At 42.0% G+C, this 22,405-nt stretch overlaps 1 protein-coding gene across 3 annotated transcripts in view; it reads right to left on the minus strand.

Annotated features, from left to right (window-relative positions):
- Nucleotides 1-601: 601 nt before the first annotated feature.
- The window catches only part of fam184b (family with sequence similarity 184 member B), a 28,013-nt gene continuing 6,209 nt past the window's right edge, over nucleotides 602-22,405 (minus strand). Inside the window, exons 2-19 of one of the 3 annotated variants that reach the window (XM_072383246.1) lie at nucleotides 22,202-22,390; nucleotides 19,339-20,013; nucleotides 18,643-18,778; nucleotides 17,063-17,163; nucleotides 16,410-16,955; nucleotides 11,803-11,910; nucleotides 11,414-11,712; nucleotides 10,387-10,531; nucleotides 9,986-10,105; nucleotides 9,576-9,708; nucleotides 9,148-9,278; nucleotides 8,698-8,813; nucleotides 6,696-6,797; nucleotides 5,784-6,140; nucleotides 5,551-5,665; nucleotides 3,490-3,597; nucleotides 1,532-1,926; nucleotides 602-1,251 (exon numbers count right to left, since the gene is read on the minus strand). In XM_072383246.1, coding sequence (XP_072239347.1) covers nucleotides 1,179-1,251; nucleotides 1,532-1,926; nucleotides 3,490-3,597; nucleotides 5,551-5,665; nucleotides 5,784-6,140; nucleotides 6,696-6,797; nucleotides 8,698-8,813; nucleotides 9,148-9,278; nucleotides 9,576-9,708; nucleotides 9,986-10,105; nucleotides 10,387-10,531; nucleotides 11,414-11,712; nucleotides 11,803-11,910; nucleotides 16,410-16,955; nucleotides 17,063-17,163; nucleotides 18,643-18,778; nucleotides 19,339-20,013; nucleotides 22,202-22,390 — 3,849 coding nt within the window. In that variant the 3' untranslated portion in view covers nucleotides 602-1,178. Of the gene's footprint in view, nucleotides 1,252-1,531; nucleotides 1,927-3,489; nucleotides 3,598-5,550; nucleotides 5,666-5,783; nucleotides 6,141-6,695; nucleotides 6,798-8,697; nucleotides 8,814-9,147; nucleotides 9,279-9,575; nucleotides 9,709-9,985; nucleotides 10,106-10,386; nucleotides 10,532-11,413; nucleotides 11,713-11,802; nucleotides 11,911-16,409; nucleotides 16,956-17,062; nucleotides 17,215-18,642; nucleotides 18,779-19,338; nucleotides 20,014-22,201; nucleotides 22,391-22,405 lie in introns of all 3 variants that reach the window. The other 2 variants (XM_072383245.1, XM_072383247.1) reach the window with 2 other exon arrangements.

The raw sequence follows: 22,405 nt of genomic DNA on the forward strand, positions 1-22,405 counted from the left end.
ATACCTTTCAACGTTGACGGCGTCTTTCCGGATTTGCGAGTCTCCAGTTCAGCAGGCACTGATGCGCCTCCATACCAGCCCCTCGCAAAGAGATGCCTTCAGATTCTCAGATTCTTTTGAAGATGTTTTGCACCATAGATGATGGAATACCCAAAGTCTCCACACATTTAAAATGACTGCTATCGTTCTGAAATTGCTCCACAATTTGTAGATGCACTTTTCTGCAGATTACTAAACATCTGCCCAGCTTTACCTCTGAAAGACTCTGCCTCTCTAAGGTGCTCTTTATACTCATGTTCCTAAAATGTTGCAAATTAACCTTGCTATCAGCTGTTCCTTCAGCTATTTCTTTTTAGTAACATACTTTTCCAGCTTTTTTTGAGACATTGCTGTCGTCAAATTTGAGAGGATCTCATATTTTCCATTAAACAATAAAACATCTCTTTCGGCATGTGATTATTTTTTTTATTTGTTGTTTGTGTTCTATTTTGATTAAAATATTGGTTTGTGGGATTTGCAAATCATGCAGGTTGCTCCCCCAGAGTCTCCACAACATTGCTGAAAACCTTGGACAATTAAAGGTAAAAACAAGCAGAAACGCTTACAAAAACAAAATATGTTTATTCAATTTCTTAATTAAGATTATTATACATTTTTGCATTGAAACAAGCTTCATTTTGGTACGGTGAGTCACGTGTCAGTTTAACTGTGGATCTTGAACTGAATATGTCGAACACTTCCATACTCGAAGACACGCTTTGTTGTTCATTTAAGAAAAACAAAATCATTAGTACACTTGCCTGGAATAACTGTGATGAGACTGGAGCGACGGATGCAGTAAAAAAGGAAGACTGCCTTTTTAAAAAAGGACATGGACACATCTCAAACAAGGTCAGGCAGACTTATGTTCTGAGAAGAGGTCAGGCATGTGTTGAGAAGCACTTTTTGGTTGAGCTTTGAGGCAATGTTTGAGATGGCCTTGCTGGTGATGAGCCCATGAATGTCTCGATGTCTGTATGTGCATCAGTGTGTGCTTTTAAAAGTTTTGTGCGTGCGTGTGTGTGTGTGTCTGTGAGATGTAATCTGTTTTGAAATAGAAGCAATGAACTGTATATGAGATGTACTTGCAGCTGCTGTGTGTCTCTGTGTTTGTGTGTGTGTTTAACGTGTATTTGTGCTCAGAAAGAGAAGTATTTGGTGAACCACTCCTGCTTCAGCCCTTCTATCCCCCTCTGATCCAGGTATGGGCCCCTACAAAAAAAAACAAAAAACAAACAAGAAGCATACATACTGATGTGTAAAATCAGACAAAATACTCCCAAGCATTTTAAGGTAATGGGTATTTTTGCCCAGTAAAATATCATTTTTTGGGTTTTGTGCTTGATTATGCGCCCATATTTTTGGTTTCAGATGACAGGATGTTATCCTGAAGAAAGCAGTTTGCTGAAACCGAAGCAGCTGAAAGAAACCCAACGTACTTATGTGTCCCTCCCTTTGTAACATCCCAGCCCAGATATCGAAATGTTCATACCTGATCGACTGGGCCTGCAAGTATGCGTGTGGCTCCTGGCAAGAGGGGGACACGTATCGGATGCCCGTCTGCGGCGAGGGGCAAACGGGAAGAGGAGCAGTTGGCGCTGGGGTCGGAGGGATGCAGGAGGTCCTGGATCTGGTGGAGCGAGGGAGGGAAGGAGAGGACTGTTGGCTTAGGGAGAGGGAGGTGTGCTTGTGTGGAAGAGAGGAGGTGGAGTAGTGGGGGGAGATATGAGGATGGGAGGTGGACTGGTGGGGGAGGGTTGAGGAGGAGTGCTGATGGACGGAGGAGGAGGAAGACGAGGAAGAGGAGTGAGGAAGGAAGATGCTCCTGTCGTAGGCAGCCGTGCTGGGAGTGCTGGTGACACGAGGCGGCGACTCCACACGCTTCGTCTGTCAGAGGATCAAATTCACAAACAGGAGAGATTTAAAAAAAAAATATATATCATTTGTTTTGTGATGTAGTTAGGATGATGTGGCTCATTCCACAGTGCAACACACCTCCATTGCTGTTTTGTACCAGATAAAACGGTGACCCACTTGTTTCCTTCTTTAAAACCAACACTGTATTCATCTGTAGCTCTAAAATCTCCCCAACAAGTAAATCATTTGCTCCTGCAACTAACTAACTGTAACTTCTGCAACTAAAAACTGCTTCAGTCCACAGCAGTTTTGGAAATATTTTGGCTTTTAAAGGCAACATACGATGCCCTTTTATTTCACAAGCTGACACCTTAGGTCTTTATGAAATGTCTGTGACATGCTTTCGTCAAAATAACAGAGATACTACAGCCGAACATTTTTCTTCCACTAACTTACACCATTTCGGGATGTGGTGTGTCCCAGAAGACTCCACCCTGGCCCTCTTTCTCTGAGTCTGCCTCTTTTGAGATCTGAAGTACTTGATAACCAACTATTATGTTATGAGAGGGCATGCAGTAAATTCCCTGAGAGCTCAGACCCTACACCAAACAGAAAAAAAATACTTGACCGTCAATTGTTTTTTCTCAAATATTTCCATTTCCCTTGTCTGCAGGACAGCTGGTCGGCTACCTCCTTCAGCCACAGTCTGAGTGCAAATCATACATTAAAATGGTTCAAGTTGTTGTGTTTAGGGTTAGTTTCTGAGTTGGTAGTGACTTCAGACACCCAAATATATGCTCTCTGAAGCACAGAAAAAAAGGGATTTCTTTTTTCATGAAACATCCACTTTAACTTATTTTTTAAACCTACTTTATATTTAAAATTGTACAGCTACTAGAATAACCTCCGAGCCTCTATACAATGGGAAAATATCCCTCAACAGACCCTCCCACCTGAGATGTTTTTCCAGAAATGCAAACAAAAAAGTCAGGCAGTGCAAAGGAGAGGTCAGTGTAATGGTAAAGATGACAGTTAATCATCTTTGACTAAAGTGCTCTTTCTGCAGGTATGACGCTCCAGTGAGGAGTGTAAGGGAAGAGGGAGACACTTAAATTTACCTAATCTAGGCTGCACCTTTGACCTGAGTAGAAATGCAAAAGACCAGGGCTGAAATGATCTTTTAGCCCCTTGGAAAAAAATGCAATGTTTACAAGATTGTCACAGATGTCTGCATCTAAGAGATCTAAGAGTACTAAGAGATAGACAGACAAGCTGAAATCATAATGCCTCTGGCCACAGACATGAAAAACTAAGAATGTTACCAGCCTTGTTAGGCAAGGTTAAATGTCTGCTCATTTCATATTCATTTCAGTGTAAAGCTTTTCATTGACCGTCAGCCATGCACCTCATTAAAAAAATCTCCCAAATCTGTATCTTTACTGCTCAAATGTGATGTAAATAAAAGCTTAACGTCTTAAAGACACGGTGGTGATCCGTTGGCTGGGCGAGCGTGTGTCAGAGGCAGAAGTTTGGCTGGAAGGAGACGCATTTTCATGAACACTTTATGCGCATGACCCGAAATGACAAACTCACCCTCATGGTTGGCGTGACGTTCCCGGGGCGGGACTTGCTGTCACGGAGCCTGAGGGTGCTGCTGTCCCCGCCAACAGGAGGGTGGAGCTGCAGCTGATGCCTCTCCTCCTGCAGGGAAGGAGGATGAAGGAGGACTTTCACCGGCCTTATTCGTGATTGGTGTTGTTGTTGTATTTGGGTTGCGTCTGGAGGGCATACTTGTTTGCAGAGCTGCCTCATGCCACACAGATGGCGTGCGCAGCACTCTGTTAGAGGACACTTTTTTTTTCTTTTTTTCTTAATTTTCTCTTGCCCATATGACCACAAATTATTAATGGGGACGCTGTTCCAACTGGTATGAGAGGGTTCCAAGCGTGACTAAATTCAGTCTGGTGACATGATAACTTACAGCTGATGGAATTTTTCTGTGGACTTTGCTTGTATAAATCAGAGAAGCCGTTGTTGCCACTTAGGTGTGTTCACTGTCTTTACTTTATTGTCGGGTTGTTTCTTTTACTGAAATATGACCATGAATACACAGAGATGAAGCATAAAGCAAGGGCTCAGCAACAAATCTGAGAAATTGCAGCTCCGTGGCATTCGTCACGAGCACTAAGACATGCCTGAAATGCAGGGCACAGAGGTGCTCAGATGAATGAAAGGTTGAAACAGCTACAGTTCCACGCCTCCTGAGCAAGCTAAATCTGCTAATGAGAACTGCTTGATGTAGTTTCCAGGTCAAGAATAAATCATCAACCTCCAATATGGCAACTCTTTGGCTAATGAGTACATCTTCAAAGGAATTAAGCAATTAACCTACAGATTTTTATTCCTTAAACGCTGTTTATAGTATTCAGGCTAAAAAAATAAAAAGAATAAAAAAATCAAGAAAACAGAAGAACTCGCAATTATGCATCGTACCTGGAGGATCATTTGTTGCGAATACAATAAACTGCATGTACAGATCTGTGTACATGGTTTGATGAACAAGGATGAGGCTCTGTGTGATATTCACTGTTTCTTTCATGTTATCAAAAAAGAGAATAATAATGTTATAAGCCTGGAACCAGCTCTGATTCCACCCAGTTCCAAATACCTTCCTCCTGCCTGACCTCATATAGCCTGTTCGTGGAAATTAGCACGACTTAAAAACAGGCAATAAATGTCACGTTTCACTCATGAAACAACTGGGGACAGTGTATTTACCGCAAAGTATTTTCAGTTGTGAATTTATTCAGATTTGCTCTTCTGATGAGATACAAAACACGGTGCCATTGTTCAATCAAATGAAGGAACAGATGTGTAACACAGCAGCTCCTTCTTTTCCTTGTTATGTTACAATATCAGTTGTTCATATAAAAGCACAGCCAAAGCTTCAAACAATGAGGCAAACATTTATTTTAAAAAAAGTTGTCTCTTTTATCATCTGCTACACACGCAGCAAGCTCACACAGCCAGGCAGTTGGTTGATCTTTCATTCATTATGCAAACTGAGCTTAAGTTGACTTCCTAATCATTTCAAATTGGTTGTTTCATGGCATTACTGAATAGAACTATAGGAAAACCCGATTTGTGTTGATCAGGTTTAAATCCTGGACCAGCACAATAATATTTAAAGCGGTCTGATTGCACAGACTGTAATGGTACCATGAAAATCTAAATCTAAAGACCCCAGTTGTCAGATTTCCCAAAGGTTGAGTGCAATGTAAAGGTTAAGTTGGGAACATTCTGCAATGGCTGCTAAAATGTTCCCACATTATAGATGGTGGGGAAATGTTTGGAGAATCTTATGGGAACTAAAAGACCCAACTAAAAACTATCATCATATTTATGTTTTGATTATATAGGCTCTCTTTGATAGTTTTCAGCAAATATGGAGCACTATGGCACAGATAATCAGCACACAGTGAACTTCGCCAGGCTTCCACCACACAAAACAAACCACTGGTGTCAGTGTTTTTCGGGTATTTGTTGCAAGTAGGGAAAACATACACTATAACCAGCCTTAGCCCTAAACGGAGCAACCTATAATCTGGAGTGAAAGGGAAGGGAAACAGGATGTGTTGTTGTGTGTGTTCTCACCACTAGTCGTTTAATGAGCTGGTCTCTCTCTGTCAGTTTCTCCTGAAGTTTCCCTAACTGCAGGTCATCAGATCGAGGCTCCCTCCTCCTGCACCGCTCCTCCCGCTCACGCAGCCTGCAGTTAAATCATATACACAAACACACACTCTTTCTCACATACCTGTACTGACATTTAATCAGCCGTAATGTTTTCATTTCAAACTCTCTGTCTGCCTCCTTTGTTCTCTACTCACTCGTTCTCCAAAGCCACGATTCGAGCTTGCAGGTGATTCTGGGCGCTGCTGTATTCAGAGACCAAGCTCTGCATCTCCTTCTTGTGCTCCCTTCTGATCTCCTCCACCTCCTCTCTCCTCTTCTCCTCCTCCCGCTCCTTCTTCTTCTCCTCGTCCATCTCCTCCTCTTTTATGTCATCCTCTTTCCTCTCCTCCCAGTGTTTCTGCGACTCCTCGAGTTTCTCCATTTCCACCCTAAGTTTCTCCACTTCCTCCTTCAGCCGTTGTGCTTCTTCCTCCAGCTGAGCGTCTCTCTTCTTCTGCAGCTCTACGCTCTCCTCTTCTTTTTCCTCAGCTTCAGGATTCTTCTGCACTGACCTGGGAAGGAGCAGTATATACAAGAGAGGGATGATAATACTTGGCATGTCATCTTTGATACAGAAATACAAAAAAAGAAAAGTTGGAAACAGTGAATGATGTCTATAATGTTCAGCCCACAGGACAAGACAAGTGCATGTGTGCTATATAGTATAACTGTAAACATACAGCTCATTCCGCATAGATTAGCAGATAAAATAAAAATTGTGTACTAGGTTGGTAACTAATACCCCAGCCAAGCAGGTTAGGGGGTTGGTTCAGTTTGTCTTTTTGTTACCAGGGTTCTTCAAATAGATAACGGAAGGGTTTTCATGAAAATCTTTCAATCAGACAGTTTAGAATACTGAGGACTTGTATTCTGAAGCCTTAAGGTTGACCCTTTCACCGTCCTCATCTTGTATTTTTTGGTGCTCTATCTCATGAGCAAATGATGGATCTGACTAATATTCCGAGAACTTATCCAAACGAGTGATGAGGGCTGCAAACTATGTTGGAAAATGTTAACTGAGATACTGAATGAGAAATAAGTTAGTTATTTTTCATGTCACAACTCACTGTGTGGCCCTGTGATGGACTGGCGACCCGTACCGTACTGGTGACCCGTTCCCCGCCTCTTTCCCAATGGCAGCTGGGATAGCCTCCAGCCCCCCCACGACCCTAAATTGGATTAAGGGGGTATAGAAAATGGATGGATGGACGGATGGATGGATGGATGGAACTCGGGCTTGTTGGGTTTGTTTTTTGCCCAAAAATGGAGCTGGCTGATCATTGCAGCAGATTAAGATCTCTCTTTGACCAGAACCTGACCAGATGTTCACTCCACAACATCCCCACAATCCTTTTTTTTTTTAAGCAAAAGTTTGCAATAAATCTGCAGAGTTTCTGTGAAAAAAAAAGACAGATCCATGTTCGAAACATTCAAGCTGGGAGAAAGCGATTGCTGCCTTTGCCTCCACTGAGCGAAATCACTGAGGCTGATTAAATTTATCTAAAAAATATGCAAGAAGTGTCCACATTTGGATAAGATAATGGACCCAAGAGTAATCTTTGAAACCTGACTGGAAAAAATATGTTTCTCTGAGGCCAAATGTCTACTGAATCAAAGATTTATTTTCATGAGGATCACCGGCACCCCGATCAGACAGAGAGAATCTAGCTAGTGACACCACAGTGACTTGTGGGAAAAACTGGCTGAATATTTCATGAGTGATGCTGACATTCTCTGAAAGGGAATCTATTAGACCCAGAGAGGTTTTAGAACATCAGCCCACTGGGTGTTAGTTGTTGGCACTCCCGATTTGACGTGGGAGGACTTCAGCCATCTTTTTATACAGTCAGCATGGTTGCATGTATCTAAGTATTTAAATACAGCTTCCATAGTGTAATCAGAAATTGACTGTAAAGGCCCCTAGGCCCCCGAAAAGGGCGTTTTCTAAAGTTGCAATACTATCTTGCAAAATTCTATAACTCTGTGTTGCTCGGAAGACAATGAAATGTGTTCAGCTGTGTGACTGGTGGGCTTTTGGTAGAATTACAGCAGGCAACATGATAGTGATGCAATTATGGATCTATTTTATATGATAGTTGAATTGACCGAGCCTATCGTTGGTCCCACAGCAAGCTGACCATGAATAACAAGGTACTTAAAGAATTTACGGCTCAGAGGAACAGAAAACTAGCCATATATCGTGCTTACGTACAGCTCGTGTAACGGTGTGATGACTGGTCAGGACGATTTGCATTTTCACCAAAACACGAGATGTTTAGTTTTTGATAATAACACTCTTTCTAAATTACACCGCCAAATATCGCTTTAACTTTTGTTTTAGAGCTGTAGCGGTTAAAGACAACTCGGGACAATTAAATGTAAGGACAGTAGCAAGGTTTGCTGAGGGTAGTATAGATTCAATGAATGTCAAAACTATCAACTTTGAACTTTAAATTCCCTTCCAGTAATACACTGTGATTCTGCACTACAGTAATATACTGTAATAAATACAGTAATTTACTGGCGGTGCTGCTTTACTTTAAGAGTGAAATGTTTTACAAGCTTTTGCTTCATACTGCTGTATATAAATTCATTCATTCAATTTCTATACCCGCCTAATCCAATTCAGGGTCAGGGGCTGGAGCCTATGCCAGCTGCCTTCAGGCGAAAGGCGGGTTACACCCTGGATGGGTCGCTAGTCCATCACAGGGCCACTCAGAGGCAAACAACCATGCGATCTCACACCAAAGGTCAATTTCTGTTATTTTTCAAGTAGAAATACAGAACTGTCACCAGTTCAGGCTCCTGGAATACAAGAGTACAGTTTTTCTGCTCTGTATCCTAAAAAAAAATCACCAGACTGTGACTGTTAACATCTTTCTGTTAGGACGCGATCAATTTGAAGTCCCGCTGAGCTATTTTCAAATGTGCTGGAAAATGTAATTATTTAAACCATTTTTCGACATTTCTCAAAAATGTCAGCAGCACATGAATGAATAATGACTTAATCAATAGCTGCAGCCCTGAATGGTGTCAATAATGCTGAAATAAGAGATTAACTCTTCATACCACTCCTTCAGTTGCTTCTTCAGCGCTGCATTTTCTCTCTGGAGCTCCATCATGGCGCAGCGACTCTCGTCTAGCTGTCGCTCAAACACCTGATATTGGTTCTGCTGCTTCAGGTCCTACACGCACACACACAAAAAAGCAGACACAGAAGATAAAGAAGACTTTCATCATAAGTGTTTGTGTCAAGGTTCAGATCCAGATTTCGGCTTTTTAATGAGCTTAGTTCTGCTACACACATCGTTGAGCTGTGTTGGCTCACTCTCGTAGCCATGGAAGAAAAATGTCAGATAAAAAAATAATGTCAGATATAAACCATTTGATTAAGTGTGAACACAGAAGCAGATTAAATCTGCAGAGTACAGTCCGTAGCACACGGATAAATAATGTCTGTGTGTCGGTACGTGCACTGGGATTAATATGCGGCCCTGTGGCTGCTGCAGCGTGTGTCACCTGTTGCAGAGCCATCATCTGTGTGTGTGCTTGTAGTTGGGCCTGTAGGTCTTCTATCTGCTGCATGTGTCTCTGGGTCATCTGTCTGCTCCACTCGGTGTGTTGTTGGGTCAACTCTGCACGCTGCTTATCTGGTATCACACACGCACAAAACCACAGACAGAAAGCATACTCAGTTTGGCCCACTGTTACAGGTACCCCTCTGCTGTTGCTATGGTGAAATTGTATCCATGGCAATAGCAATTTAAGTGCTGAATTTGTAATCTCAATGTGAGCACTGCTCTGCCCGTGTGTGTATGTATGTGTGTGTGTACTGGCTCATTTTGTTCATGGAGCTGTTTTTGTGCTATGCAGACAGTGTTTCTGCCCACATGTGCTTGTCCTCGTTTGTTTTTATGTTTATGTATGCGTGTGTGTGTGTGTGTTACCGAGCTCCAGGTGGTGCATTGTCTGAAGTCTGTTCCTCTCAGACAGCAGATCTTCTTTTGCTTGCCTCTCCAACGCCTGCAGCGCCATGACGTGACTGTGTTTTTCCTCAGCTAAAGACTGGGTTTTTGGCTCCTTCAACACAACAACGCACATTTTGTTTTATTTTTGCAACAGCTGCATTCTTTACGCCCACACTGCCATGTCTCCAAATTGCAGGAGTATAAAACTTCAACATGTATTTGCTCCTGCTCACAGGGAAACATTATGTTGCCTCTTCACTGCAACGCTTTAATCAAAACTACTAAATTATTCATCACAGAGAAAATCTTTGAGGTGATGATTTTTCAAAGTGTGTGTGTGCGTGTGTGTGTGTGTGTGTGTGTGTGTGTGTGTGTGTGTGTGTAAGTACCTGCAGCAGTTCCCTCAGTTTCTTGTTTATTTCCTTGGTGTCTTGGACCTCCTTTCTCAGCCTATCAATTTCAGGGTTGCCGTGGCAATCATCTCCCTGTCCCGCCTTCTTTTTGTCTGCCTGCATTGGAGACAAACGGTGAGCGAAGGCTTTAAAGCATCTGTGTGCTGCAGCCTGAGGTGATGAGTTGGCAGATAGAATTTAATGAAGATGTCCCCACTGTTTTGGAATTTGCAAACTTCCAGCTTAAATAGATAGAACACAAACTTCCGCGTGCACTCATTGTACCTCCAGAAAGCAGGATTGACCTACTTTAAGAATGGTTTTAATTAAGATACCCTAAATGAAAACTAAATGGGAAAATGAGGGATTCTGTAACGCCGTTTGTGTCGAAGTTTCACCTGCAGCTCGGTCAGCTGACCCTGCAGCTCAGATATCTGGCTCTGAAGCTCCTGTTCTCGGTCCGCCCACCGCTGTTCACTCTCAGCCACGGCAGCATTCATCTCTATCCTGAACTCTGCTCTGAGACGATCTTCACACTCTGCCCTGGAGGCACACGTCAGAATGAGGAGTGAGACAGAGTCCCTACATGATAAAATTTACAATTTGTTTCTAATCTTTGCAAAGTGTCTCGTTTCCTGTGCTTCTGCCTCTTTTTTACTGGTACTATTTAATTTTCTTATTTTTTGGCTTAATGTGCATGGTTGTAGCCTGACTACCAATTAATGACTTGATTCCATAAACCCTACATCCTATTTTTCATTGCCATACTTGGAGAATAGGAATTCTTTGGTTGTTTCTCTGGATCAGAAAATCTTTTTTGCATTATTGTTGTTTATTACTTGTGAGAAGGGGACACTGGTAACTAAGCACATTAACATATCATCAGCCAGAACCCTCTAAGGAACCCTTAACTAAATTGTGTTGTTTTTAGCATTTTTCATACATAGAAATTAAATCAAATCAAGTGTCTTCACGACGACCTGCTAGTAACCTAAGTGCAGACACAACACTGGTTGATCTCTTGAGTTAGGTGCCTTTTTATGCTCAAATGATGATAGGTTAGTGTCAAAAAAATGTTGAAAATATTCTACCTCAGAAATAACCTCTGAAAATAATCAAGTACAAGAAGCAAACTGAAAATGAGAGACAAAGCTGCAGAAGTCTGGAGAACTATCGCTCAAGACCTTTTTTACAAGGATGTTTGGCTGCTTGGAAACTAAATCTAAAGAAATGTAAGGTGGATCAAGACTTATGTACCTACACTGTTAAATGGTTGACATATACTTATATAAATAAATCAAATTTAATGTCTGTAAAGCCATAAAACGATTAATTTGAATAAAGTGCAAATGGAGATCAAAAGCACTGTCAAGACTTGGTAATGTAAGACTAAGCAGGTCTGGTAGCTCGTCTTAAGGCAGCTACCTGATCCGGTCCTCCGTGTGCCGCTGGCTCTGCTCTAGAAGACTCTTCTCCGTGTTCTTTCGGCTCTGTTCCAGGACTTTCTCCTCCAGCCGATGCTTGTCGGCCCTCAGGGACGCTATCTCCTTCTGTTGTCTGTCACGCTGCCTCTCCGCCTCCTCCTGAAACCGGGCCAGTCGACTCCGGGCCTGATGAAGATCCTCCTCCAGACGAGGGCACTGCGGTCCACATGGAGGCGAAGCTTCGGGGGCTGCCTTTTCTTTCTTGCCATTCTGTTGGACCACTGTCTCCAACCTACAGATCTGAGAGCACAGAAACATTTGTGTTTCTCTTCACAGCTTTCGGGTTTTTCATATTTATCTACAAATTATACACGCTCAGCCACTTCTGACCTCAGCGCTGGCATCCTTCAGTTTTGTCCTCAGCTCATCACTTTCCTTCTCCAGCCCGCAGCGTAGCTCCTCAGCAGCTCTCCGCTCCTCTTCCAAACGCACACAAACCTTAAAGAATATTCCCCCTCATCAAAACCATCATTACATCAGCAATTAATCTTCTTTTTAGCACTTGATCTAACCATTCTGTCATCATCTTATTCATGGGCCTAATAAATAATTACTCCAAATCATGCGAAGAAGAAACATCACGAGAAGGCAAAAAGGGCATATTATAAACCTCTTTATATTTCTTAATTTACTCTGAGAGCAAGATATATCCATCAATCATGCTTTTTAGCCCAACCAGTGGGGGAGGATGTCCTCAGGGATAACGAGAGAATAAAAAAGATAAGAAACATTTGAGCAACACCAAGTGACACATCTTCAATCAAATAATTCAATGTCACCTCTTCAGAGAAAACTGGTTGACTGGTAACATCATTAAGATATACAGTCATGTCGAAAAGCCTTCTATGTGGTCATTATCAGGTCCTAAAATGAGCTAAAAACAGCCTCAGACAATCAATACATGACATATTACATTGTGTCATCTTTTATTTAACAAAAACTAACATTACAGAATCAGTGTGTAAAAAAAACTGACTGAAGTCCACCTTTACTGCTTCTATAAAGTTTAAGAGGATACAAATCTTTTCAGGAGTGGACATCCCAGCAAGTTCATCCCAAGGTCCCAAGGTTCATCCATGCAATGCTCATGGAAACTGCATAAAACCCGAGAGCTACGTCTCAGACTCTAAAGGCCTCAGTTAGCATGTAAATGTTAAAGACTGAATAAGCTGTTTGGAAGAGTTGCCGGAGAAAGCCTCTTCTCTCTAAAGAGAACATGACAGCACAGCTTAGGTTTGTAAAGTTGCATTAGAACAAACCACAAGACCTCTGGAACAATGTCCTTTGGACAGAAGAGACCAAAGGGTTTGGTCATAATGCACAGCTCTATGTTTGGTGAAAAAAACCACAGCATATCAACACAAATACCTCATACAAGCTATCAAGCACGGTGGTGGTGATCTGGGCTTGTTCTGCAGCCACAGGACCTGGACACCTTGCAGTAATTGAATTGATCGTGAACTCCTCTGTAATAACATGAGGCCATCTGTCTAACAGCTAGATTTTGGCTGAAATGATCCCTAACACAGTAACAAAGAGCGATGCTGTGTTTGACTCAGTCAAAATCCACACCTCAACCTGAAGAAGCAAAGCTAGGGTGGGCCAAAATTTCCCTACAACAGGACAGGCTGATAGCATCATTCAGAAAATAATATCCTCAAATTAATACAAGCTATTGAATCGTGGGGTGAACTTCGATTTTCATTTCACTGCTTCTGCATTTTGGCTTTGATTCTGTAAAATAAATGACACAGAATAACATGTGTTGTGTTGTTTTTCATGTGTGTTCATCTGGATTTACTTAACTGTAAGATCTGATTAGGACCAGAGCATTTTTATCACGTCCTGATACGTAAAAGCTTGTAAAAGAAATGATAGGGGCTGTGCTTTATTTATACAGTGACTGGATGCGGTGGCTGAGAGGCCCACACATCGCTTTGTTTTCAAGGGTTTACAAGCTGAAAGTGTGTAGAGCCACAGCTTTAGAGGGAGCAGATAACACCTGTGAGGCATGAGTGTGTGAAACAGCGTTCAGCTCAGTTAACGTGTGACTGGGATTGTTGCTCACTGTATAGTCTATGCAGTACACTTATTTTTTTATCAGTTACATAGGTAATTGTCTCCATCAGGTCTGTGAATAAAAATTTTATAATGGCTTCTGCATAGGATTAGTTGGATGTCTCCTGTTTTTACAAGAGAAGATTATGCGCATCACACAGACTGAAAGCACTGACTGCTGTCCCACTGGATGAGGAAAGGAAATATTTTTAATTGTGGCACTATGTCCCTGCACCAAAAATAATCTAATCTAAACTTTGACTGTAGTTGAAACTAAAATAATCAATGTTCCATTATCATTTTACTGTTTTTAAGGTTTTAATTCAAGTTAGTATTACAGAGAAACGGTGTCCTTCGTTACAACAGAGTCTGAAGTCTTGCCTGTCAAAATAATGTGGGTTTTTTCAAGTTCAAGAGTAAAATCACAAATGTTGATGTACAGTTTATTAAGTTAATAAAATAGTTAAATGTCTTGGGTAACTAAAAGACCAAAGATTTCAGAATGAACATGCTTTTGCTGTGGATATCATTCTCCAATTCTCCACTTAAAGGGGATATACATATACTTGAAAGTGAAAGCTTCCGCAAACGTCACGTTCATCACCATAGGCTACTTTTTTGTTTGTTTCTTTTAATTTGCTTTTGTTTCGGCATCGCTGCTGAAACATGCTATAAAGGGAATACACTCAGGCAACGGAGAAATAAGTTTGTTTTGGATGAACAACAGCGTACCCTGAACTGCCCACTGACATCTCCTGCATCGAGTCAGAGCGCCGAGGCGAATGGAGAGAGCCGGAATAGTTATATTTACAGGAGGATGTATTCACGGACGGCTAATATATAAACAAATAAAATAAAGACAGGGTTTATTTGTCATTCTTATGCGTCACATAAAAACGAGATCAGTGCAGTTAATTTCAACAATAAATAAGAAAACATGGATAATTAAACAGAATAGATAAAAATGGTCAGGGATAAAAGAGAATAAAAATGATCGTTAAATAGCTGCTCTAACAAATAAACAGCGACAGACACCACACACTCGCAGCAGTTCGGTTTTGAGCTAAACTAACACAGTTTGGACAGAGTGGAGCAAATAAAATGAGACCCAGGCTGGCTGAATTTACTGCAAGATCGAAATGTTAAACACTGTTAAAGTACGGAAATCCTCATCTTCACATAATCGCTAATGAACAACATTTGTAAAGCAATGTATGCAAAAGTTAAAACTATATATCCAGATACGTATTGGCACTACAATATACTGAAGTCTTGGTCATCTAGGACCATCCTGTCAGCCTGGGGAAAGGGATATAGTAGGTATAATTGGCCATATTAAGCCATTAGATAAATAAAATGAAACTCACTGTAAATTATGGGGAAAACTGGGTCTAAACTGGTCCAAATTTAAAAGTCTGACAGTGTATTAAGCAGACGTCAATATTTTGAACACATGTCGCCACTAACTACCCCTTAAAACTGAATGATTTCATCCAGTTGGTCTTAATAAAAAAATAAAGTACACCTCAAAGGGCCTTGGAGCGAGATGAAAATTAAGCTTTGGTGTCGGACAAAAGTGAAGACATCATTGGAAAGGTCTTAACCTAGTGAGTAACATATGTCAGTATGAAAATTGTGGGCAGCTCCTGCTCCTTAGAGGTGACTTTTGAACCTTGAACCTGAGACACCTTTGAAGGCTTACAAAGCAGCAACAAAATGAGCTACAGACCAGTTGTAAACAGTTTTGGAAAGCTCTTGGCCTATACTACCGTCACCTGTGGGACACCTGTAGGGGGCGCCACTAAGTAGGGTCAAAACCCAGAAAAAACGTGATTTCACCCCTTTAACTATAAGCAAGATCAAATCTGATCAAATAGATGTGCTTCCCAACCCAAAAAACCTATAACAAGTCTGAAAGTTTCCTGGCCACAATTTCACATATTACAGGAAACACATCCGAACTACAAAACAAATGGTGCTGCCCGCCACCGTGTACGGCAATGTAGTACAAGTTGTAGTTTTTATATCGTGCTTCTGGGTTAGGGTCAGGGTTGCGAAATTAGGGTTTAAAAAACATATATCTGCACAATCTTCATCTGAAAAAGTATAACCCTAACATGTACGTTTATGTCGTGAGAAAAGCTATGTTATGAAAAATGCATGAAAAAATGCGAATTCAGACACGATTTCTGCCACTCTGTTTCGCAGACGGAAAGGGGCGGGTTCAATAGCTGAAATGAATGGAAGCCATTTTCACTGCAGGGACCTGCGCATGCGCACTGGTTGCTCGTGTCATTGGATATTTGTAGGATAATGCACGAAAATCTGTACACAACTTTTCGTACGTTTCCATACGAACCTTTTCATGAGAATAGTTGACATATATATATATAAATATATATATATATATATATATATATATATATATATATATATTTTTATTTTTTTTTTTTTTTAATGGGTCTGTGAGAAGTACTTTTCTGTAGCCAGTGTCTTACCTGCAGCAGGTTGTATCGGAGGATCGTTTACGTTATGACCGTTTTCTAAACATCCGTGTTGCTACACATCATTGCATGCACTGTGACTCAAATTCAGACAGAAAAAATGAATGAAAAGCCTTGAAAACGCAAACATACACCACCTTTCACATCTTGCAAAAAGTAATGCCCAGCAGTAAGCTATCCAACAAGCCTGACACAATTCTATCCTTATTTTCAAACTGAGATTGCTCTGACAGCTTTCTTCTGCAGGTAAGACACAAACCTGTAGTGTGACCGTTGGTCTGGCACATGCAATGCACATGTTTCTGGTCTGTGCTTTAAAGTTAGCGTATCTGTGATAAACTTTGCCCTCTGTATAGTGTGTGGACAGATGCTGACCTCTTGGTTGGTCTTCCTCTCTGAGCTCAGAGCTTCCTGGACGCTGTTTAATTCAGCTGCATGTCTCCTCATCACTTCCTCTATCGCCTTCCGCACCTGTTCCTTCAAACGCTTCCTGTCCTCCTCGGCCTTCTCCACCAATCTCTTCTTCTCCTCCTCCAACTTCTGCTGCACATTAGCTCTCTCCGCCTCGACCTGTTCAATGTTCTTGTCCAACTGGGAGCGAACGCGAACCCTTTCAACCTCTAGTTCTTTGCGAAGCCGGTCCACCTCTTCCTCCTTTTCTCTCCTCAGGCGTTCTCTGATCTCTTCCACTTCTTTGTGCAGCGCTTCCTTTTCCTCGTCTTTTTCTCTGCGGAATCTGTTTCTGTCCTTGTCAAAACGATCCTTTTCCTGCTCCCTCTCCCTCTGCAAGCTTTCCTTTTCTTTTTCTAACTCCTTCTGCAGTTTGTCCCTTTCATCATCTGCATGCTTTTGGATACGACGCAGCTCTTCTGTCTGGGCTCTCACCATCTCAGAACGCAAACTGGACAGAGCTTCGGCATGCTGTGAAGATACAAACAACAGATTTGTCTGTAGTTGGCAAACGTATCTCTTTTTTACTCCACACTGCAGTTGTTCATCTTGTGTGTGTGTGTGTGTGTGTGTGTTACCTGGCGTATCTGCCGGGCGTGGTCATTGTTTCTGCCACTGCTCTGCAGCTCCAGCTCTCTGTTCCTGCTCTGCAGACGACTCACCTGGCTCCTCAGCTCCTCTGTTTCAGCACACACACAGACCTCACAGCCCCCACGATTCAACAATTCCTCTGACAGACGCACACAAAATAAACACCAAAGTGAATGCACACACACAGGCAAACCCACAGCGCATTCACGAGATAATTGTTCAGCTATGTGTAAGAGAAGCAAAACTGATTTCCATCAGGGTCCGAGGAGATAGTGAGTATTTTAAATATTTGGAGCAAATGCTTGGGTGTATGAAGTCACTAACATCTCCAAAACGCAGAAAAAACACAGCCCTGCCAATGTCTCATCCAGGTAGCGCTTTAGAGCTGCAGTGGATTTTTAATCACACTACCAGCTCAGAGCAGAGTTATCCAGCTCCCATTTATTTATTCATTAAATATAACAGGATTCCAATATAAAAAAAAACTAGAATACATTTTATCCATATAAGCATCTATTCTTAATGTTAGTCTTTAAAAACTTAAACAAAACACAGAGGAGAAGAGTGACAATGAAGTTCAGGGCATATGCAGCAAATATTTTGACTGGTGCATTAACCAGCTGGCTAGCTATTTAATCAACCTGGGCCAGTTTAACACATGATGAGACTGTGCCTGAAAGAGGAATCAGTTCCAACTGTCCGTGACCAAGCTGCAAATGAGGGAAATGTCATTTGAGAATGACATTGCCAGTCGAGTAATGACTTTGGTGTGTGGTAGTCTGAGCTCTCGGGCTACTGCATGCGTGTCATACTGTAATAATGATTTTTAATGTTAAGTACTATAAATCTAAAAAAATAGCTGGACCTGGTGGAACAACAGTATGAAGTTGAGTCGAGTGGGTCACAAAACGTCTTAAAACTGCCTGCTCTTAAAAGAAGTGTTAATTTGAGGCTGACGGAGTCATGAAAAATAGAGTGAGGCTAAATTCACATGAATTCATGCAGCCATTTAAGAGATATGAACAAAATTTTGATATTGTTTTCTCCAGATGATCCTGACTCAGTTTTGTAGTCAGGAGTCCAACATTCCAAAAACAAACATCTAATAATATTTGTCCATGCAAGCAAACATTCGTAATATTAGCCTTTAAAACGCTGTTTTTCTGCTGCAGAAACAAAAATGAATCATGGAAACTCAAAGAGTTGGACCAAAAGAAATAGTTACTGCAGCTTCACTGCTTGGAGCCCTAAAGGGGAAGAGCCTAAGACAACATTTTGTCTAATGCAATACATAGCAATCAAGGCTTTTTTGCTGACTAGGTATCATGACAGTTTGATGAAGCTATCGGCCTTTAAGGAGGATGAATAATGTGAGTTTGTTGCATTATCTGTTTATATTACAGCGGCATGAGGTGAAAACTTAATTTGCACCGAGTTTGAAAGAGTAATGAAAATGCACAGTTCAGCTGAGATGACTTTTTCTTGCGAGCTACCTTCAGCAGTCAGTGAGGAAGACAGGTGAACAGGCGGACACATTGGATCTGTGAGAGGCAGACTGTGGGACTACCTGCTCTGCTCTGCAGCTCGTCCTCCTGCAGCAGCAGCCTCTCCTTTGCGACCGTGAGCTCCTCCTCCGCCCGCTTAACCACGCCCTCGGCCTCTGACACCCGCTTCCGATCCAGCTCCAGCTCCTCCTCCAGGTCCTGGAGGGAGGCATGAAGGCCAGAAGGGACGTCGCAGAGCAGGGTTATGGGTTGACAGAAAGCGCAGAGGAGCAGAAAAGTAAAAAGGGAAGCCGACGGCAAATTTGACACAGATTAGGAGAAGGGAGAGAAAGAATGCAAGTCAGACAAGCAGGCAGTGCGGAAGAAAAACATGAGAGATGAATTGTGGTGAGTCAGGGAGCTGTTGCCCAGCAGTGAGGCTTTAATGGTCTGCTGTGAGGGCTTATGTCAGCTCCGTGCCAGCTCTCTTAGAGCTTCACAATGCTCATGCGTGAGGTGGTAATGATGGTGGTGCAGTGAATCTATCCTGCTTAAACTACTCATTAGCAGATAGTTGGCAGAGGGAATAGCACTCAGGGAGGGCAGCCTGTGGTTAGAGAAGCATAACCCCCCCCCCCACCACCTCCTTTATCTCACTCGCTCCTTTCCCATCAACACAATCATTAGCTGGGGGCATCAAGTACAGGAAGCTGCAACATTCAAGTCTCTGGATTCTAGTTTTAGGATGACTGACAGCATGTTACTGTGTGTTTGTGTACCTGGATTCGCTCTTGCAGTTTTACTGTGTTTCTCTTGCTCTCTGCCAGCTTCTCCAGGTGACTTTCCACCTCTGCCTCAGCCCGCTTCACTCTTTCTCGTAGAGCGCTGTGCATTCCCTTCTTCTCCTCCTCTTCCCTCTCCTCCCACCTCTGCCGCTCCTCCCTCCATTCTGCTTCTATTTTCTTCCTCATCTCCTCTTTCTCTTCATTTAGGTCATTAACCTTCTGCTCCCACTGCTCCCGCTCTTCTTTCACCGCCCGCCTCTTCTCCTCCTCCACTCGATCCCTCTCCTCCTTCAGTGCCTTCAGCTCCTCTAAGAGGGCTTTGACTCTTTTCAAGTCTTCATGCTTTTCTGTTCTCCTCTCCTCCTCCTGTTTCTCTTTGTCCTCGTCTTCTTTTTGTCTCTCTTCATCTTTCCTCTTTTCCTCCTCATCAGCTGTTATCTGGAGCTCCTCACATTTGACATTCAGTTCCTGAATCTGCTCCACGGCTTTCTCCAGTTCTGTGCTCAATCTCAGGCTCTCCTCCTGGGCTTGACTGATCTGAGCTTTGGCCTCCTGGAGCTCTTCCTCTGTGGCTTGAAGCTTCCCCTCAAAATCTTTTCTCAGCTCCGCTTCAGTCCCACGCTCCCTCTCCTCCACTTGCAGGCGGAAGCACTCAAAGTCTGCCTGTACCTGGAGAGACAAGTGATGAAAGGATGAGCTCCACGTTGCACTTTTAAAAAAGTGATAATATCCCAAAGTTCATATATTTCTGCCCTGACACATGCGCTCTATAAATTTCCCGTAATATCACACCTCAAAGGTGAACGGTGTGAGCACACTTTGGAAAAGGCCAGACTGTGACCATGAAGGCCAATCAGTTCACAGTGTTGTGAGATTCAAACTACACTGAGCATGTGGCAAAATATCATTACCAGCATTCACTGCTGAGACCAGGAAACTTGGAGCAACACATTTAATTTTTGAAGATTCTCACTGTTTATTGCCACAACAGTCACCTGGATTAGTTAGAAAGCAATAATAACATTTTTAAGGATTTGGTAGGAACAGTGAAAATATCATTTTTCCAGCAAATTAGGCTCAGTTTGAACCCAAAAAAAAGTTAACTGATTATTTGTGCTTTACATACCTCTATTCTTAACGTGATAAATGTTGAGCTGTAGCTGTACCGAGAAATTGAATCATTTTGCATTTTTGTGCTCAACTATGACTGAAGGACTCTTTAAGTTTAACTACCAAGAAAATGTAATGAATTCATTCATCAAAAGTGTACTAATTCAACAATGAAGGTATTTTTCTAAGTGATAAACCAAATTTACTCTTCTTCTTAAAAATATTCAGAAGGAACAAATCAAGTTTCTTAATTTCTTACACTCTCAGTCTATCGACTGAAACTACGCTTAAGGCCTCCCTCGTTCCACTGACACTTCTCAAACTCGTTGGGACTTGGACTGTCCTTGACCTCTGAAGGTGTGCTGCGGTATCAAGCACCAAGACAGCAGATATTTCAAGTCTTCTTAAGCTTCCAAATCTATGCAGAGCCAAGAGTCACTTCCCCGTAGTCTGACATGCACAACAATATGTTGCAGCGTGTAGCTCAAGTGCAACTTAAAAGTACATACATATATACATTCAGGAAATGTGTGTTTGAAAAGTTACTATTATCAAACTAATATATTTCATGAGATATATACAGAAATCCAGAAAAAGTAGCCATTCAGAGCAGAGCTTCTAAAAACCCTGTTTTTCCCACCAGCGCATCCCTTTACATAACGTAGGGGAGTGGCTCTGCTCCAACACTCTGTGCAGTATAGATGAAAGTCAAGTTTTTGTAGTTGCGATTAAGTAAGTTAGTTGGTCTCTTTCGTTTTTCTTTTTTTGCCATTTTCAATTTTGTTATACTCAGATATGTGGTGACAAACTTTACAGTAAACGTTAGCAATCGTCAGCTAACGTTGCTAACTCACCAGCTAATCTCTCGAGTGGTTCTCATCAAATCACACAACCATTTTTTTCTGATGGATAATAATTCTCCTGATCAGTTTCCTTTCCTGGCCTTTTTAATCAGTCTCATAATCATAAGGCCGCGGCCTCTCAAGTACATGCTAGGTTGCTTTCCCTCATGCTAGTTCACTGCTGAAATGTGTTGTTTTACAAAGCGTACAAAAATCTCATCCCCAAAAAGGTCTAAATATTACTGCAGTGCATATATAGACAAAAGAAAAAAAGTTCTTGCTACATGTTCCTTTGCTTTGAATCACTGGGGATGCTAACCTGCAAGTTACACTTTAAGTGACTGTTCCCACTACTTAAAGGGGGCCTTTGTAAGAGGATATCCAATGTTACTCACGTAGTCAAACGTCAAAATGTTACCGCTTGCCAGTGAACATTCAATAAAGGGTTTATAACACATTACAATGTAGTCTCAAGTTGCTATTTGAACATTTTTTTGTGCATATTATTTGATAACAATTATTAATTCTTAACAACAACAATTGTAAATACTTTACTGTATTAATATGTTGTCATTCATGACGGCTTTATACTTCAGTCTCTTCTTATGGGTGCCACCATAAAACCTCACGATTACATATGCTTGTGTGCTGCTTATTAATGCTAAAATAATTAAATTCCATGTTGACATTTCATAATGACACACAGTATATCAACTTCTGGGTCTTAGACTGATTAATGTACAAACTATCTGAAACAGATTAACTGCTACGGATCATGGTCAGGGCAGGTTTGATTTGCTGCGCCAGCTGCGAGTTTACACATTAAATCATACTCATACTACCCTCTTGCCACCACTTGAGCAGCATGATCGAGAGGGTAAGAGAAAACTCACACATGAACACACCTGGGCTCCAACTCGCTGCTGCTCATCCAGAGACTCCTGCAGTTCAAGGAGACGTGTCCTTAACGCTGACCCCTCCCCTTCGTGGCACGTCTCCATTAGGATGCGGTGCAGCTCGTCGTGGTGAGCGTGGCTCAAGGCCTGCAGGGCTGTTTCCTGCTCCTCATTCTTCATGTTCAGAGAGTAAATCACCTGGAGAGGGGCAGG

The sequence above is a fragment of the Leuresthes tenuis genome, unplaced genomic scaffold (assembly GCF_036924035.1).
Source record: "Leuresthes tenuis unplaced genomic scaffold, fLeuTen1.0.hap1 SCAF_4, whole genome shotgun sequence".
In the NCBI taxonomy this organism is placed as follows: Eukaryota; Metazoa; Chordata; class Actinopteri; order Atheriniformes; family Atherinopsidae; genus Leuresthes; species Leuresthes tenuis.